The 19,244-nt window shown below is 43.4% G+C and overlaps 1 protein-coding gene across 6 annotated transcripts in view; it reads right to left on the bottom strand.

Moving 5' to 3' along the window:
- Window positions 1-19,244, bottom strand: part of dpp6a (dipeptidyl-peptidase 6a) — a 197,707-nt gene that overhangs the window by 6,323 nt on the left and 172,140 nt on the right. For all 6 annotated transcript variants that reach the window (XM_047568430.1, XM_047568432.1, XM_047568433.1 and 3 more), the window contains 13 exons: window positions 17,863-17,983; window positions 9,030-9,184; window positions 8,763-8,860; window positions 7,694-7,817; window positions 7,565-7,603; window positions 7,214-7,321; window positions 6,979-7,070; window positions 5,830-5,877; window positions 5,633-5,751; window positions 2,931-3,002; window positions 1,824-1,931; window positions 1,164-1,233; window positions 246-440 (listed from right to left, as the gene is read on the bottom strand). In XM_047568430.1, the coding sequence (XP_047424386.1) occupies window positions 246-440; window positions 1,164-1,233; window positions 1,824-1,931; window positions 2,931-3,002; window positions 5,633-5,751; window positions 5,830-5,877; window positions 6,979-7,070; window positions 7,214-7,321; window positions 7,565-7,603; window positions 7,694-7,817; window positions 8,763-8,860; window positions 9,030-9,184; window positions 17,863-17,983 (1,349 nt within the window). The remainder of the gene's footprint in view (window positions 1-245; window positions 441-1,163; window positions 1,234-1,823; window positions 1,932-2,930; window positions 3,003-5,632; window positions 5,752-5,829; window positions 5,878-6,978; window positions 7,071-7,213; window positions 7,322-7,564; window positions 7,604-7,693; window positions 7,818-8,762; window positions 8,861-9,029; window positions 9,185-17,862; window positions 17,984-19,244) is intronic.

Raw genomic sequence — 19,244 nt, 5'->3', positions numbered from 1 at the left:
ATGTTTTTAGCCCTAAATCCATCCAAACTTGTCATAGTAAGTGAAGTAATGAGAGGGGGTGCTTGCATGGAACTTTCTGATTTGTTTACAGGGAACTTAAAGGTTAAAAATGCTTAATATAAACACAGTTTATCTTCAAATGAGCCAGTTGAGATTATATTTTTTTGCTAGTGTCTGTGGCTCGCGATGCCGTCTAATTGATCTGAATTAGTTTGACTGATGAACGCTTAGTAATAGAAACTCACTTGAGGGCATCCTTCTGATCCTGCTCTTCGTACACGCCCAGCCTCTTCTGGACCCGGTGCAGCAGGTTGGTGCCCTGGAAGCCGCTGCCTCGGCCGTCGCAGTGCACCACGATGGCGCCGAAGCTGCTCACCAGCACCGTGGGCCAGTCCATGTGAAAGCGCTCCGACACCGTCTGGCCACCAGGTGTCCCATCGCTGCACCGCAGACAAACACAACACTGAGACCAAGGCTGGTGCACTTGTTTTTTTTGTTTTTGTTTTTTTGTCTTGTAAAAGAGATTTGATATAAAGTGAGTCTGTGTTCATGTGGAAGCTGCTTTAAAATGAAACTGGCGAGCTACATTGAGCAGTAAAAAGCAAAAAACCAACACTGGCAGGGTAGATAAGATAAGAAAATAAGAATTATTTACAACTCATTAGAAATCAACAGGCTTTAGATTATTTTTTTTTTAAAGATACTCTATCTATTTGCACTCATGTAGATGAAAACTACTTCAGATTCAAACTTATAACTGCTGTAGATATTATAACTGAGAGCTAGAAAGATGTAAAGATGTACCAGCAGCACAAGTCATGTTCAGCTTAATATGAATACACAGCTACACAGGAATTTATGGGTGTTTGTTTTGTTTTTTTTTAACCTCACTGAAACATGTAGAAAGAGGGATCAATTTTGAAAAGCCTAAATGTGAGCTGCAGAGCAAATACATTCTAAGGCTTGAAGAAAGGAATGCTAATGAGAGGAGGTTAAGTTTCCCATGTTCTCAGCAATGTAATTATTATCCAGCTGGAGCCAGAGTTAGATTAATATTCCTGATTAAAACTCAGCTCGGTTCCCAGCGATAAGCGCGGGTGTGTCCTCGCGTGGCTCGGAGAGAGGTGTCGGCGCGAGGGAAGTGTTGGACGTGTGTCACGTACACGAGCAGCAGCAGCGGGTAGTGCGCCGACTCCACGAAGCCGGCGGGTTTCAGGATCTGCATCGACAAAGCTGTAAGAAAAAAAAACAAAAGAAAAAACACAACCAATTCACTCAGCAAACAAAATCTAACATATTTTAAAGCTTGTAAATGAATTCCCAGTTGGGTCAGGTGATACATCAACACTGAAAAATTGCATGGCATCCCTTAGTTCTATTTACATCACCCACACCACAAGCTTTTTTTGTGTGGGGAGGTGTCTGGTCTGGTCTAGGTGGGTGCTACATGTCTAAATAACATCCACATGAATGCTGGGTCCAAAAGTTTCCGATCAGGACACCGTATTGTCACAAGATTGTCAATGTTATGTACTTCTCCTGTCAATGGTTTTAATGTTATGCCTGATCTGTGTGTATTTGAGCTGTATCAAATCAATGGGAATTTCAATTAAAAAACACACTGTATCACCTAGCTATGGTGGAGTGAAGACTCCCACCTGCCACTTGCTACTTCACTGGCATAACTGGTGGGTTTTCAACGGGCGAATGTGTTATAGCGCGTTTGATTTCGATGAATTATGCATGTTTGACTATGTCTCTAAGCGCCTAATAATAAGCAGTTGCACTGTCTCCATCCGTGCGACTGCGCCTCAGACACGTACTGTAGTCGTCCACGTTGATCTCCTTGTACTCCACCGTGGGCATCTGCATGGAGTCCAGGATGTCTCGCAGGTTCTCGTTACCCTCCAGTTTGTACACTTCTGCAATACCTGCAACGACATTCACGGGATTATTCCAGCGACCTGGAATTTCATCTTAATTCCTGAAGAGTTTTCCCCACAGCTGTACCTATTATTTATCCACATCTGGTTTACTCAAACGCTAACTTATTAGCCTGGGTTGCCATGGCTGCCCAAAGTCTAAGGGGCTGCGGGACACGCTGTGTGTTAGTGCTGGTTTGTGTAAATGGCCGAAAAGGCGGCGAATGCACGGAGGAAATCAACAGACCGCCTGAACCCATCCGTCTGTGCTCACAAATTCAGATAAAACCTGCCAGGATGCTGGAGGGTAACTTCAATTAAACCTTCTGAGAGGAGAAGAAGAAGAAGAGGAGGAGGAGGAGGAGGAGGCCTGTCTGGATTACCCACAACAAACCGTGACTCCGCCACTGCTCCTCGCTATTGAGTCTCACGCGGAAAGACATATCGGATCAATCGCCTTGAAACTTTTAATTCGGCTCTTGCGAGATCGACCACGCCCACCCGGTAAGTAAAAGCGCCGTAAATATTGCATTTGCGGCCTCCTGCGCGAGCTAAGTGCAGTGAACTCGCTTAATGCATACTTTATGCACATCAGCCGAACGTTTTTAATGCAGCGGACGCGGCAGCGCGGCAGGTGAGAATTTGGAGGACATGGATGCAAAAACAGTGTTTACTTTATATCGTATAATGTAAAGTAATGAAATTGAATTACAGCATGTACAGGCTTGAGGGAAGGGAGATGTTATAGTTTAAAGATGACGAAGCCACACACACACGCTATTGTAATCAAATTACATGATGCTGATATTGCTGTTGGGCAGGTTATAACATAATGAGGGCATCAATCGTGAGGAGTAATGTGATTATTGCCGTCACTGTGGACAAATAGTGCAAACACGGCCGAGCCGTTCGACAAGGTCACTTCAGATGTGGGCATCGTGCCACCGAAGCACAAGGTCTCTCACGACGTTCCACGTAATTCGGATTTGTGCTGATTGAGATACTCACTCTCTCTGTCTTGCGTCTTGCTCTCCGCGTCTCTCTGCGTCTTGTACACGGCCACAAATGGGATGCCCGGCCCTGGAGGGGGAATCAGAAAGAAAACCGTTGTGCATTTTTTTGTATTTGACGCACGACACAAGGAAATCCTGCTTGACAAGGCATTGTTTTCATCATAAAAGCCGGCGGCGAAAAAAAGGAAAAAAGTCTAACTCAATCGCAGCCTCTTGCTGTGTAGCTTGGAGACGCTAAACTTGTGACAAGCAGGTGGGTTGCTAAGTTCAGTTTGTGGCGAAGGCAAAGTTTGTGCTCATCATCAAGCGCATGCTGATGTCTCCTCCGGCGGATGTGCGCAGTCGGACGAATCAGAGACAGAGATCTGTTTTCTGCAGGACACAGAGGCAATTCTTTGCTTATTCGATTTATGTAACTCAATAGCTGAGATAGCTTTTCTGTATCGAGGGCCGCAAATAGAAGCAAAGCTCGGAGCGGAGGGAGGAGGGGCGGCAAACGAAGTGATGGATGCACTTAGCAGATTGAGAACACAACACAGGGACACAGTGGACGTTCTGGCCGCTCCCTCCTTCCCTCCTTTATCTTCCTCCCTCTCCTCTTCCTAATGATACTATAACAGGCGGGCTGCGAAGGAGAGAAGTGGATTACAAATATACGAGGTACAAGATCAACGGCTGTTTGTGATTTCTGGGGTCAGCAGAGGGCGCCTCGCGGCCTCATGGTCGTGACGATACAACAGTCAGGAGGTGAAATGACGGATCAGTGATTAAACCTCGCAGCTACAAGCTTCCGCGCAGACTGAAACAACAGTTGTGAGTTCTGTTTTCACTCCAGCGTGGCGACTGTGCCGTGGCATTTTGATATTTCTCTGATCTTGACAAGCGCTCTGGCCGATCTTTTGCTATTTTCATGCTCAGCGCAGCAGAAACGGATCAAAGGTGGAAGGAGAAGTTCAACTTCCTGGTTTGTCGGTGCGGAGAAGCTTTGCGACGTTGCGATGAGATCCAAGAACTGGGTCTGTTTTTTGGTTTTAAACGATTCTACCTGCGAATGCATAAAAAGATACATTTACTTCACTCTACCGCACTGCAATTGTTCTTTACTTTCTTTCCTTTTTATGGTGTTTTAGCTGTAATACATTTCATGAAGGCGACTCAGTTACTTATCAAATTAACATTTCCCAACGCAAAACCGATGATCAGCATCTAAAACCTGATAAAGGTTCAACTACCTGACAGCGAATCAAGCATTTCAAATAAACTGTGCCACGACTAATTATACCCTTAATGTAGTACTTAGAGGTTTCTGCTTCAATGGTAATGAGCCAATAATGTAATACAGCACTGATAGGGGTCATTGTGCATAGTCTAATTACTGGTTTCACTTATAATACTTTAAAAAAATTTTGCTCCTAATGTGTTTTCCTTGGGAAACTTTTAATGGAGTATTGAAGATGATTAGCACAATTCTCCTTCCACAGCTGTGCAAAAAATTAAACTGATGTGGGGGTAAAAAAAAAAAAAAAAGTTAGTGCAACCATAGCAACGGTAAAACAAGAAGTGTTAAGCCGGTAAAACCTTTACATTCAGTGGGCGGCAGGGACTACAGCGGTAAACCTCTGGTTTGCTGCTAAATTATTATTTGCAACATAGCTCCGCCTTTCTGTGCCTTAGATTTCCAATAATAGATCTTAAAATTTAGTTGTGTTTGCATTATGCCTGACTGACACATCACTCCTATCGTAGCTTCCTACAGTGGCTCCCAGTGCGACAGTTTTCATGAATGGCTTTGTTTCCTTTACAGTTGTTGATAAATGTACTGAAACGTCACTAGATCGTCTCTTAGATAAGGGATCTTCAACATTTTTCAGGCCAAGGACCCCAAACTGAAGGAGAGATTAAGTAGGGACTCCCTACCTATGATATGTGTTCTACATTAAACTTGGCCTAGTGCTATTCATAAATATACATTACTATTATCATTTTGCATTCAATATTAAGCTATCCCTTATCCCTTAACTAATATGTTGGATTCATGTTAATCTACATTTAAAGAAATTTAAATTTGTGGGGGGAAAAAATATATGTAACAAATGTCTTATCAACCAAAGATTTTGAGACCCCCCTGCAGTACGTCCGAAGGGGGTGCAGATCCCCTGTTGAAGACCTATGCCTTAGATCATCGCGTGAATGTCTCCACACTGTCTAGATTAAAACATAGCACAACCATTCCCACTCATGAACCAAAGTACATGAGCGCCTTTTTTAAAAATACAGATTAAAAAATATATATATATTTGTTAATTGGCTCAGCGTGCATGGTTAAAAGGTGAAACTTTCGTTTTCAGATCTGTAGCCTTTTGTTGGCATTATCAACTCATCCACATTCTAAATCTTAGGCACCCCTGAAACCTTCAGAAAAACTAAATCGTATGCGACCTATATACACATACTGTGTTGCATGTGCGCTCATGCATTTATGATCCTCACTTTTTTCTTTAAAGGGTTATTATTAACAGCTTCCTAATTGTGTGCGTCTTAGCTGACCATTTAGCAGATAGCGTGCTGTGCCGTCACAGTAGTAGCCGGTGTCCTTGGATACACCCTCTCTGACTTTGTGCACGAACACTCTACAACAGACTCCCATGTGTCTTTGTGAAATGGATAGCGAGCGGTCAGAGATGCCGTGTTAGCTACCTCGGCAGCTGAGCAGGAAGTAGCTCATGTTGTGGCTGAAGGAGCCGCTGATGTAGCCACAGCTGTCGGACAAGGCGCACGACAGGCAGCGGCGGTTAAATGATCCAAAGGTGTCAGCGCTACAGAGACAAACACATTCACATTAACGTTTTCATTTGAATTAAAGACAGCAACTACTATGGGATTAGAATCAATACCTGTACAGATGTCTCCGCTTTGGACCGTCTTCGGTGCTCAAAAAGTATCTGTATCGACGTAAGAAAGAAACCTGTAACCTCTATCAGTGAAGCACAGTTGCACAAAAACAACACAGACTATGTTTGCTCTTCTTTTTTCTGTGAACTTGGTAGATGGTGGTTCCCTGGTCAGCTTGGGGAGTGGAAATAAAATACCTGGAACGCACAAGCACTGACCTCACAGTCAGAATAGATGTTTCATAAATGAATGATGGGGTTAAAAAAGTGGGATGAATTATTTTAGGACAGAACTACAACAATTTATCCACTCTGCAGGTGAAGAGGTTTTTGGGTTTTTTGAACGGTTACAACTCTGAGAACTAAAGAGTGAACTCCTATATGTACACACCTGTGTGTTCTGATTAAGGTGTGTACAAGTGAAACTCGTGTTCCCAGTTGCTTCGTGGCCTGAACTGTGGGAGTGAGATGAAATGGGGATGAGTATACATGCTATTTTCTGCATGTATACGGCTGGCGTGTGATCCCGGAACAAAAACATCCAAGAAAGCAGATTGCAGAAGAAGAAGGTAAACAGAGTCGGTAGAAGAACCGTCTGAAGGATAGTGCGCATCTTATCTGCACCAGAAGTAGCGCGAACATCACGTATGAGATTAAAAAATGTACTATTATCCCTATGGTTGTTGTTTGAAATGCCGGTCTGCCCCATGAACGACTCTTGTTTATTATATGATGTAACAGATCAACCGGAAAACGGATTGTATTAACATGGTATTAACATGGTATTAACAAGACACATATCACCACCTAGTGTGGAGGAGGAGAACATGTTCGCGTGAGCTATTCGATTTTCTCTGTTGCATGTAAACTGGGACAAGGACTGTAGTCAGAAAGCATAGCTCGATTAAGCTCTGCATGTAAACGCACTGACAGTTTGAGAATATAACACTGATGCTAGAAAGGAGGTATAGATCACATTTAATATGTGCTGAAAATTTTAAATGACCTAATTATGGTCTGGATGTCTGTGCTGGGATTGTTGCTGTTTAGCAAAAAGAACATTCTTACTTAGACTAAATGTAAATGGGTACTAGTTAGTGTAACACTGTTGGGTGTTTTGACTGTTGGTAATGATGGTCTGTGCATACTCACATCAACTGGCTGTCCTCGTTGTAGGCCAGGACTTGAGTGACATCCCAGTCTCCAGACGTGATGGACTGCAGCGTGTCTGTGCTGGTGTTGGGCTTTGGGAGGACAGAAGCGGCGGAATAATATTTATTTTTAACTGTAAGTCAAATGTCAAAATTAGTCAAAATTAATGCAGATTTGGATGCATAAAATGTTCCACCAAGCCATGCAAACTACATGCACATAAATCTCCTCTCACCTGGGAGATGGACATGGAGATGTGGAAGAACTTGCCCCTGCCTCCTTGAGGAATGGCCCGCGTGAAGAACAGCTTCAGACCATCTTTGGAAAACAGGGGTTTCTCATTCTGAAGAAACAGAATAGGATAGTTACATTTTATCTTAACAAGTGGCGATCAAATAGTAGAAAAATGATTGTGGTTTACAAAAGACAGCACAGAAGTCTACAACTGTTAATTATCGCGCTACACTGATCTATAATTCCTGCAAGTAAACAGTGATTATAACTTAATGACGACTACAAAGGAAAATAATTCAAAGCCTTAACGGTGCACTCCAGATATAATTTAGATGTGTGTTGCCACTCTCACCTGCCTGTGAAGCCAGCCCTCACTTTCATCCTCGTGTTTCTGTGAAAACAGTTTGACAGTCGGCACATGGAGACCGGGCTTTGATACGCTCAGCACGTCCTCTATAATGTGCAACGGCAACAGACATACCTTAGTGCACACTCCTGTAGTGGCCTCACACAGCGTCAGTATGGAGATGTTCTGAGCTCTGTTCAGCCAGTTGATGGCCAGTTTGGTGGTGGTGGCCCATTTCACCATGGTCACGTAGTACTCACTGACAAACACAGAGAACGGATTCAGCGGTTAGCTTGGTTCATGAAGCTCTGTGTCTGTGGATTATGAGCAAATGACTGGCTCAGGGAGATAAAAGTAAATGAAAAAGGTAAAAAAAAATGTGTAAAATACTTACATTTGCTAATTGCAAATTATCTAACATTAACTAGATGAGGGTGAGACGTTAATTATATCTAGCAGAGAAATGGAAATATTGGAGCAGCATATGAAGAAGGACATGGAGGAAAGAATAAAAAATGGACGTATGCACAGTGCGTATATTTGAACAGACTAAATGGAGGCATTAAACTTTGTGGAGCTGGACACAGGGCTGTGTTAAGTTCAACTATCAACAGATAAATAGTATTTAGTCCCATTGCAGGATTTGCATAATGACAGCAGCATTCGTTAAAAAAAAAACATAATTGAAAGATCAGATCCCCAAATTGTTTCCACATTAGTTGAAAGAAATCATTCCGCTGTGCAGAGGAATAATCAAGAAGTGGATGATGACTTCAAACAATGGCCGATTTTTGTCAACAACTGGCCACTTAATCAACCCAACAACGGAACAAATAAGACGTCTCCAAGGCCCATCGGCTTTCATTACAAGATCCGCAGGTGATTGTAACCGTTGGTGTCAAAGTTCTGTGTCTTCAGTCAGAAAGAAATTGGACAAATGCGACCTGGATACCAAGAAAAGCCTTTGGAAAGATCTGAGCACAGTTTGCCAAAGGCGTTTTGGACAGAGGAATGAAAGACAGAGCTGTTTCGGCTGCAGCGTCACTATATATTCATACTATATCATCCACATCTGTAGGTGCCGCATCAAAGGACGACCATTTTTTTTCTAAATATATTAAACATCAACTTTATTTTACACATAAATCAGGGCCAAATCCATCACAAGTAAGACGTGCATCGTTTGCCTGAGAGACCGACTCACCCTATTCTTGGATCGTCGGGTCTCCTCATCTCGATGGTGTGCAGGGGGCCGTTAAGGTTCACGACATACAGAGTGATGACCGGGTTTTCCTCACCAGCCTGGACAGGAAGGGAAGTAAATGGAGAAAACCGAGCTACGTGAAATGAAAAACGAAATCCAATTTCTTCATAGGAAACTTTATGTTAGAGAAGTTGTTGCCTTGTGGAAACACAATTAAAACCATTCCAAATGTATCAGAACAGTGTACCTAAATAAATACACGTGTACCTTAGGGTAATGGTACTCTTTCCCCATTGGGTACGCAGTGCCTGTAAACATTGGCAGCTCCATCTTGGGCACCAGAGTGTCGTTGATGGTGGCGTATGCTAACCTGGCTCCATCTGGAGACCACCAGTGGGCAATGTGGGACTGGAAAATCTCCTCTGGAGAAGAGAGAGAACAAAACAGCCATTAATCACAATCAGCAAGGACACATAGCTGCAAGCGGACAACATCAAACCCTTTGTAGAATTAAACACGTGTTCTGGTGAAACACACTGACCGAGCACAACATTATGACAGGAGCAGTAAATAACATTAATCATCTTGTGACAATACTGTGTTCTGCTGGGAAACTTTTAGACCTGGCATTCATTCATGGGGATATTACTTAGACACGTACCACCCAACTAGACCAGACCCGGCACCCCCAGCCCAGAGCAATGCTGATGGCAGCAGCCACCCCCAGCAGGTATTGCAGCCTGACACAGACACACAAGAGTCTGATAATGTCTACAAGGAGATCAAAGTGGATGACAGTATGTGTCTGAGCCGCAGCCAATACAGACGGACACAGTGCAGTGCAGCAGCTTATTATTAGGCGCTTAGAGACATAGTAAAACATGCATAATTCATTGAAATCAAACGTGATATAATATACTCATTTTGAAAAACCCACAAGTTGTGCCAGTGAAGTAGCTAGAGGAGGTGAGAGTCTTCACTCCACCACAGCTATGAGATACACTGTTGTTTTAATTGAAATTCCTGCACATTTGATTTCATTTTTAAATCCGAAAGTCAAAGATACAGATCAGGTATGACATTAAAACCAGTGACAGGAGAAGTAAATAACATTGATTATCCTGTGGCAGTACAATGTTCTGCTGGGAATTGGCGTTCACGTGGATGTTACTTAGACACTGGGATTTCCGAACCTTCCCAAGCAATAGACACTCAACTGGCAAAACACTATGTACTACAGAAAGAAGAAATGCCTTTTAATGTAACAGTGCTGCATCATCTTCATGTTTTTTTAATGTTTGTGTTGAAACTGCATCAGAAAGGTGGGAATTCAGCTGGATGATCCTTTTGTCTCTCAGCTTTTTAAGGTGTGAATCCCGCCTAAATGGATACAAACCTCCCTAATCTGGCAAAGCTGGAGTGAAATACCAAGCACTCCCCTCCCTGCTTTCTCACTCACTCTGTCTCTTTCTCTTAAACCTACACACAAAACCACACGTAGTACCAAATGCTGAGGTCAGAAATTACTACGGCTTTTAATCCCAGCGCAGCAACGCAACGACCAAAAATAGAACTCGTGGAGCCGCGGTTTCTAGAAATGAACCAAAAAGCAATTTCTCACAGCGGCGCCGCGCAACCCGGCAGAGAACTTGAGTTTGTGGGTCGTTACTGCCCGCGTCCGCCACTTTCAGCTGCAAACTCATTTCAGACTTTTGACCTGGAGGGTTCCCTTGTGTCCTTCTGTGCGCAGGTGAGTCTGGATAAAATAATGCGGCAATCACACGCGCTCGTGTTCGACAGGCAGACGGAAAAACAACGGGGGGACGAGGGCGGCCCGGGTCCTCCGTCTCCGTCGCGGCGCGAACAACAAACGCTCCTGTCAACACACCGTGACTCATGAAGGAATTATGCAAACAAAATCTCGCTGAGGGAACTTTCTGACACCGTGAAGCATAGCCTTGACAATCTTACTCCATTATTAAGTCTGTGGCGACAACGCAGACGGCATCCGAAACCGCTCGGCTCATTGTTGCAGCCTGCCGCCAGCTACATTTGTTTCTACTTTTGCAATTAAATTTTCATTAATGCTGTTTATCTCTGAGACTGGGTGCCGGCTGTGGGGAATTAACAGACATCGACTACCAATTAGCATTTTCATTAACTGTGCACGCTCTGTGGAAATACTTGATATGCAGCGTCATTTGTCAAACACTCTCGGTACAGATGCTGATGTGCTTTTGTTCTCTCGCGCAATTCTTTCCGACGCTGGACACTGTTTAATAATTAAAGACGTCTTTGTTTAAGCGACGAGAGAAGAAACGGGGCTAATGGCCGCACTTAGTCCACTTAGTCTTTGCTCTCTCAGCGTTCTCGGTGAGTCCGCTCGCACCCTGCTGGTAGCGCTCAGTGGGGAATGATTGGATCTCCCTGTCTGATAATGAGCAGCGCGGCATTAAAGAGCATCTCCAAAAGGACGGAAGAAAAACCAAAAGAATAAAATAATGATTTCCTGCATGGCCGGTTTCCACTGCCGCCTGCTGATTTTGCCGGTGGCAGCTTAAAAAAAAACGCGTGGAGTGGAACCGCCGGGCTGTCGGATCCACTCTGGGACGCCGAGTCACCTTGGCTAGTCAAGGAGAAAGTTTCTAGATGTGTCCTAATATGAGCGCGGAAACAAAGGAGAAAGGGAAAGCAATCATGGGAGAAGAAGGTGTAAGCGACCCACTTTTAATGAGCTAACTCTCACTTTCTTTCTTAAGTAATGAGACGGTGTCCCTTTCCTTTTTTTTTTTTTTTTCTCTCATTGAGGTGATTCCCAAGGTGAGCTGTCGGGCGCTCATCTCTTCGTCCCGTGTTCTCCGTCCTGCTGTGCAGGCTACATTATTCACTGAGTGGAGGCCATTGTTAATGCATGAGATACCATGAGTCAAGTGGCCAGTGGGAAATAATGAGCACCAGGTGACAGATTCAGGGAGACTAATGAGAAAAAAATAAATGAAACGTTCCAGGTTGCATTTAGTTTACTTGTAACTATTAACGAAATGCAAAGATAAGTTCCTGCAAATATTAGTTATATGTCAAGTATAATAATAGCACTGTGAATCTATTTAGAAGAAGATTAAGGCCTACAGAAAACAAAAACAAAAACATAAAAAACCCCACCCCATGCTTCCAACAGGGGGCAGAATTGACTCATGATAAAACTTTGAAGTCCAACAGCTGTGCAGGAGATTCAGAAATGTGGCTTTTATTCTTTCAACTGTCAACCTTTCAGACCAGACTACTAATTCTAAGATTTTAACCCACCTACTTTCCTCTTCTTTTCTTGTCATTTATAATCCGGTGGTGTCGTTTTATCGGGAGCAACGTTCGCATCAATCCCGCAGCCCACTAACTAGTGCCAGTAAGAATGAAGCCTTCGGAGAGCTGTCCCCGGGCAAATAAAGGCCCCGTTAACAGATTTTTGAAAACGTATCATTTAGCCAAATCCCATTTAATGTGAAACTTGACGCACGCTCATCAGTCTCTCGCTGAGAGGCAAACAGGACGAGCAAAGCGTCACAAAAAGCACGTCAAACAGCTGCTACTATAAATACAGTAGAGTTAGCGCTGCGTCGGCTGTGAATACAGTGCAAGTGATAATTAAGCATTAGCAGAGAGGCACATGACGGAGAGGTGAGATTTTACTGAGCGTCTAAATAAAAAATCCTCATCTAAAGTTTGTGAAAAGGTTCTTAGATGACGCAGGAGGAAATTGTTATTCCACCGTCTAAGCAGAGAAAAAAAAGGAGTAACAATAACAGTAATGCCGCAGAGTGAAGGATTCATTTACAGATGTTAATAACTAAAGGACAAAACCTACTTTTATATTTTGAACCATGCGTATTTCATATTTCTGTTCCATTTAGGCAGCAGAGGTGACTGCTTTTAAATATGAAAGACAGTGCTAGTGAGTTTTATGGATATAGAAGAGGCTCTGGTTGCATCAACCTACATCAGTTTCAGGGGGTCTTTTTTGTTTTTTGTTTTGCCCGTAAAGAAGTTTAATTTAGCGAAACCCGTTGTTCCCCATTAGAAAGAGCTGTAGCTATAGTAGCGGATGCAGCTTTTTCTTAGAATACAGACGATAACCTGCAAGAATATGCTGTTTTTTTTTTTGTCAGGAAGAAGTGAGCGAGACACTGCGCTGAAGTTAGAGGAACAGGGGTTTGTTTTGACATATTGTCACGACTGTCACGGCGATGAAAGACACCACTGCATCCTGGGAAACACAAGCCGCGGGATTTATTTCTTTATTTTTTTACCCCCTCTAGAAACAGCAGCCTCTTCTGCGCTCCCTCCCACGTTGACTGCCACCGCGCTTAAATGTACGTGACACAGTGTATTTGTATCCATCTGCATTGAATCTTGTTCCAGGACTGCTCCTAAAGTGGTGTTTTCGCACAAATTAAATCCTTGTGACATAAAAAAAACCTGCCTCTTAGGCATAACATTGTGGCCACCTGCTTAATACTGTGTAGGACTTCATGTCTTGCTTCCTTTAAAACAGTTGGGACTCATCAGGGAATGGACATGGGCCTTCTGAGGGTGTCCTTGGGTGGTCTAGTTGGGTGGTACATGTCCAAGTAACATCCTAACATCCACACGAATGCCAGAACCAAAAATTCCCCAGCAGAATATTATATGAATATTGGATCATCACAAGATGGGTCACTTCTCCTGTCTTGCGCCTGATTGGTCCGATCTAGTCTTTTAACTAGCCAGCCATGCTCAAAATGACACGATTTCACTTCCAGTCCATCACGGTTGTGTATGCTTATCCCACACGCCAGTTACCCTTGTGCTGAGAGGGCTGAAAGATACCGACTTCCCCTCTCCTATGTTTGTGTGATAATCCACACATAGCACGTCTCTGATTCACCAAGAAAGTTCCACAAAAGTCCTTCTATCATCGGCCCCAGCTTGTATTCACACCACACTAAAACCAACATTTTCATTCCCGTTTATTAATCTCTCCTTTTGCAGTGCACAAGTGTTGATTATGTGGTTACCCCGTGGCCCGCAGGCCCCGACACAAACAGAGCGATAAACACAAACAACCCCGCGAACAAGCCTCTCCAAACCGTCATCAAGCCAAATATCTATGGGGCTGAGCGCGACTCGAATCAAAGCGGCGCCGGGTTTTTATCTCAGCGCGCCAGAGCCCAATAAACAGCTGTTTCCTCGGGCCGCGTCACACTGCAGGACGTGTCGGTATCAGCGCAGCCTCAATAATCAGACAGGAGACAGATGACAGAGCACTCGAGACTCTCCTGAGGCGTTTTGGACTGTACACAAACCGCCGATAGGGCTCTTGGCTGCGTCTCCTCATTTTTATTTATTTATTTTGTTTTTATTTTTCCTCCTTTCTCCCATCTCTTTCTTTCTGTTCCGCAAACACGCACATTCCCAGATTAACACGGCGGTGCGAGCCAGAGGATATTCAAGCCTGGGAGATTATTCGCCAACCTTTCACCCTTCGGCTCGAAATCTGCCGCACAGTGACAGGCAGAGCTTAAGACCTCATTTCTCCTCGGCGCCGAACCTGAGTCTCAGCTTGACCTTGGCCAGAGGAGAGCCTGAGTCATTAGCATGGAAAATCTTCAGACTCACGCTCACTCTGATGAATGTAAACATTACACAACCTGGCACTGCTCCTGAGCTCCCCTGCAGATGCATGCATCACCACTTGGCTAAGGTCAAATCTGTTTACAGGCCTACGTATTCAGTTGGGGTTTTATCACAAATAGGAGTGTAAAGGACCTTTGGAGCGTTGATAAAAGTAAAGACATAAACCCAGCTAAAATTAAATTAGCAACATTGGCACACACATAGAAGTCACAGTGACTGTTAAACGCCTATAACCAGGGGCATTATTCTACCGTCTACACTCTTCTGGTTTCAGGCTTTCAGGTTTCATTTGCCCCAAAGGCAATTCAGTTTTAAAGAAATAAGCAGTGCCCATGCCTACATAGACGGCAACCAACACTCAACATGCAACAATAATAACACAAACCACACTAACACTATCAGAGATTACATGCACGTACGTCTCCCAAGAACGCACAACCGCTAGGTGTGTTAACAGAAAATGAACAATATCGTAAAAAGTACTCATTAAAAGTATGTATTAAAAGTGCTTGGATAAGAAATCAGGGGTTCATTCCCACATGGACGGATTTAGATTTAAAAGTCTAATAGCAGAGGGGATAAAAGATCTGAAATAACGATTTGTTTTCCTAGGTGGAGCTTTAAAACGCCTTCCTGAGGGCATGAGCTTTGCACCAGATTTTGGACCCTGGTTGTGGAGATTTGGTTTCATTTGGCCACGAGAGCAGCGGTGAGGTCCACGTTTACCACGGTCTATCAGAAATCTTTCTGATTAGAGATGACAATATAACTGTTTGCATGGACACAAGATAAAATACTAGGATATATACAGTATGTATACCTGGCCCGAAACAACAGAAAAGAAGAATGGAATTTTAAAAGTTGTCACTGAATGTTTACCCCACACAAAAAAATGTGACGTTGTCCATATTTATACAGTTTTTTTTTCATCAGTAAACATTTTTACAGCCACTTGAAGTGTGTGATGTAGCTCTGCTGTTCTTCTACTTGAAGCACAAAACGCACTTCTATTGTTCTATGATTCACTTTTATTTCAGCATTACCGAGCCGAACCTGTGTTTTATCTCTCCGTGATTGCAAAGATTCATGTGGTCAATAAATGATGAGCATAAATTACCAGGCCTTCAGCAGCTAATAAATATGAGTCAGGGGGTCAGACGCTGCGGTAAGGCTCTGATTAATGTTTGAGCGCCTTAGAATTGTTGGACATGGTTTTAAATTTCAGCCTGGTTAATGCAGAGATAAGCGGAGCTGCGGGAGTAAATAAAAAAAAAAAAAAAACATTCTGCAGCTCTTGTCCCGAAGCCCTGGTGACCTCAGATAACGTGTGTATGTCAAAGCATCTCGGAGGACTCAAAGGTGGCAGCCGTTTACATTGTCAAACAGACATTTCTTAGGGTTATTCGAGGATTCGGGGGCGCGTCTCTTTATCTGCTATCTCTGCATCTGCTGCTTCCCGTCTCCCTCTCGCTGTTATTAAAACGCCGTTCCACTGGAGCAGAGGGAGCGCCCATTGCAGCAGATATAAATTCATTGGCTGAATGCTAACACAGTCCCCGTCCCGGTTTACGCTGTCAGGCACACAGGTGAGCTTTGATCGGTGGTGTTGACGCTTGGAGAGCGCTGTGACATCTGTATCTCAGTGTTCACCTCCGCTCAATGAATGCAAATCAGCCCATGCAGAACATTCATTCATTTTCAGGGCTATGTAAAGAAACGTGACAGAGTATCCAGCTTTAATTTACCTGCAGGTAACCAAGTGGTACATATTAAAATGCTAATGTAGTTTCAGACACTGGGGAGTCGTACCACCTCATGTTTTTACTCTCAGATTGCTCAAATTAGAGTGATGGGACGGGGGAGAAGTGACAGGACAGGAAGAGGGCGCATGTTTTCCGTATCCATCAGCCTATATGCGCTACGCACTTCGTCGGCTGAGAGTAAGATGAGAAAATCGATTTAGCGTCAAGTTGTTTAAAGTGGCAGTCTCGAAGATTATTATGTTAAATCAATATCTATCAGCAAATGAGCTAACACGCTGGTTACTGAGCCTAATGAATGCATAGCAGTACATGCTGCATTTGTAATATTATGAAAGTGTGCCTGTGGCAACATCACAAAGAAAAAGCTGTGTTTCGTTATTGCTAATGTAATCTCTATGAATAGATATCTGGATGTGAATCCTGAATGGTAAATTGTCATCATATTTATGAGTTCTGTTGATGCAAACTGAACACTTCTTGCAGCATTTCACATGTATAACTGCTGAATTCAATCATAAAGCAAACGCGCTGTGTTTTATCAGGGAATGTAGTGATTACCACTATCATCGTCAGAAATGTGACAACTGACAGTGTTGTCCTTCCTGAGAGCAGATTAACTTGGTGACAAGAAGGACGAGCAGCCGCAGTGAGCTGTTAGATGAACAGCTGCAGTGGACAGGCTACACGCGTCCAACTTCTCGTTTCACTGTATACTGATATTCAAAGATCCATGCCATGTGGAACATGAAATCAGAAGACAGTTGCTCACAAGAATAATGGTAAAATGTCAATCACTAGCTTTTTCGCAAAATAAAAGTGATGTTTCTGAAATAACAATAAAGTACAATTGCGCTTTGCACGTGTTTCCATTGAAAGGTGTTTTGCGAATGAACTGTAACTCCCGTCAAGTCCCATCTTTGCGAGACTTCACTTTGAGGAAATGGACTCTAAAAGAACTGGTCACATGACCCCCTGGGTCACCTCAAGTGACGCTGGTGATGGGGAATTGCGGGAAAAGTGTTTCCATTGCACTTTTGTGTTAAACTGTTAACTGTTAAACCGATACGTCTGAAAAACCACCTCATGAGAGCGTGAAAGTGTTTTAGTGATATTTGAGAGGTGTTTCAGAATGTAGGTGTTTCAACTACCAGTACGATATTTGGGTTTTGCGCATTTGTAGGGCTAATGGAAACACAGCAACTGTCTGACTTCTTTATCAAAATCATGTTTTGAATTTTTTTTGGCGCCCCCAAAATTCTGTGATGTTCTTAAATCGCTTATAAGTGTGTGGGCAAATCAGGCAGGGACAAAATATCTGAAACTTTATTCCATATGAAAACTAAAGTTTTATAGGGCTATTTCTTGGCCAGGAATAGTAACATCCTGAAGTCTTTCTTTTATGAGTTTTAAAGCAGCAGTGGGTGACCTATGCTCGCCTCTGTTGGATTCTAATTTCTTAATTAACGTCTCTGTGGGTATGCAAGAGGTTTTTGTGTACTTAGGTTGAATAAAAGTTGGTCTAAGTAGAAGAGAGAGGTCGTATTTTTTTAAGTGGAGTTAGCTTTGCTTAGCATGACTCCATGTCTTGGTTTTGGTTACACATCCAACAGACAGATATTTCACAAAAAACTCTAAAAATGTCCAACTTCAATGCCAGTGTTTCTTACCTTCATACAGCCAATCACTGAGCCCGTTGAAGATGACATTCTCTTTGCCGGTGGAGACCAGGCGAATGGAGCGGCTCTCAACCTTAGACCGATAGTAGATGTTGTTCTCAAAAATGAAGATCTATAAGAACAACAAAGAGACAAAATACGCTGAAATCAAATCAAGGAATGCCAAAACACCTGAGACAATCCCTGCCGTCTTACTGGAGGGCCTTGACAGTGAATCCCTGCCTGTCTTTAGGACATCTGAGTGTAGCTGATTCGAACAGGCACCGTTCATACAGGGCATTTGTTTAAAATTAATAATCTGTTCTGGATATTCTTAAAAACACATGCACCAGAAAACTTGAGTGTTGTAGTTTAAGTGGAACGCAACATAAGAGGTGGGAGAACTGGGAAAGACAGGAGTCATGATATCACTGGCGAGATCAGCCTTCTAGTCAGAACACACACACAAGAGATCAGGACAAACATTCACATTGGAACTTTCTGATTAGAGGGAAACCAGCGCTTTTGTTAAAGCTACAGAAAGGGGGGAAAAAAAATAAGTCTTTTCAGTTTCTGATAAGATGGCAAACGTCGGGACTGGATTTTGACTTTGACGCTCCCCTCCCCAGGCCTTCCGGGCTTTCAAGATAACTGAAGGTCAACTCTTTCATTACAGAGAATAATAGATCATCAGTACCCACGGTGAGCGGGGTAGGGCGGGGACACTCTCAGGGCAGGAATTTTAAAATGTTATAGCCTTAATGCCACGCTGAAATCAATCCCAGGCTATTACAGAAAAAAAGGCTCACTCTGTTATCTCAAGGATTACAGAATCTCTTGGCCTCAAGCAGGTATCATGGTATCGGTTTGTGAACACTCCTCCAACAAATATTCACTGCGAGCACTCAAATGATGAAACCGCGCACAGCAGGAACTCATAGCTGTCTACGATTGCTGAATGTTGAAGTTTTTCTTCTCAGTGTGAGAAGGGGCATAAGCCACACACACAAAAAAAGAACTCCTCTACCATCATTAGGAATTTACTACAGCATTATTTTTGCTTTACACTGGGTCTCAGCCATGTGACATTTAGTACACAGTGACAAATTTGCTCGGTACAAGTTTCTCCAGCAAACGCAGCATCTTTTCAAAAGTAACACAGCCTCTGTCACAATTAGTTTCTCTCAAGGAGACGCGGGCGGCGGGCCCATGTGCTTTCGGTGTCTCTTCGGTCGCAGATGGAGTCCCTGTATAGAAGCTAATCTAGGCCAGAGCACAGACAGAAGACCTGGCCTAGATCTACGAAGAAAGGTACGACTCCGCCAGGGACGGAGGTCGGCGAGAAGATTTGGAGAGAATCATACAGACTCTGGAGGTTTGTTTGGCACAGTGAA

The sequence above is a fragment of the Mugil cephalus genome, chromosome 18 (genome assembly GCF_022458985.1).
Source record: "Mugil cephalus isolate CIBA_MC_2020 chromosome 18, CIBA_Mcephalus_1.1, whole genome shotgun sequence".
Lineage (NCBI taxonomy): Eukaryota > Metazoa > Chordata > Actinopteri > Mugiliformes > Mugilidae > Mugil > Mugil cephalus.
The sequence above is the reverse complement of the archived record's forward strand: the minus strand, read 5'-3'. Positions and strand labels throughout refer to the sequence as shown.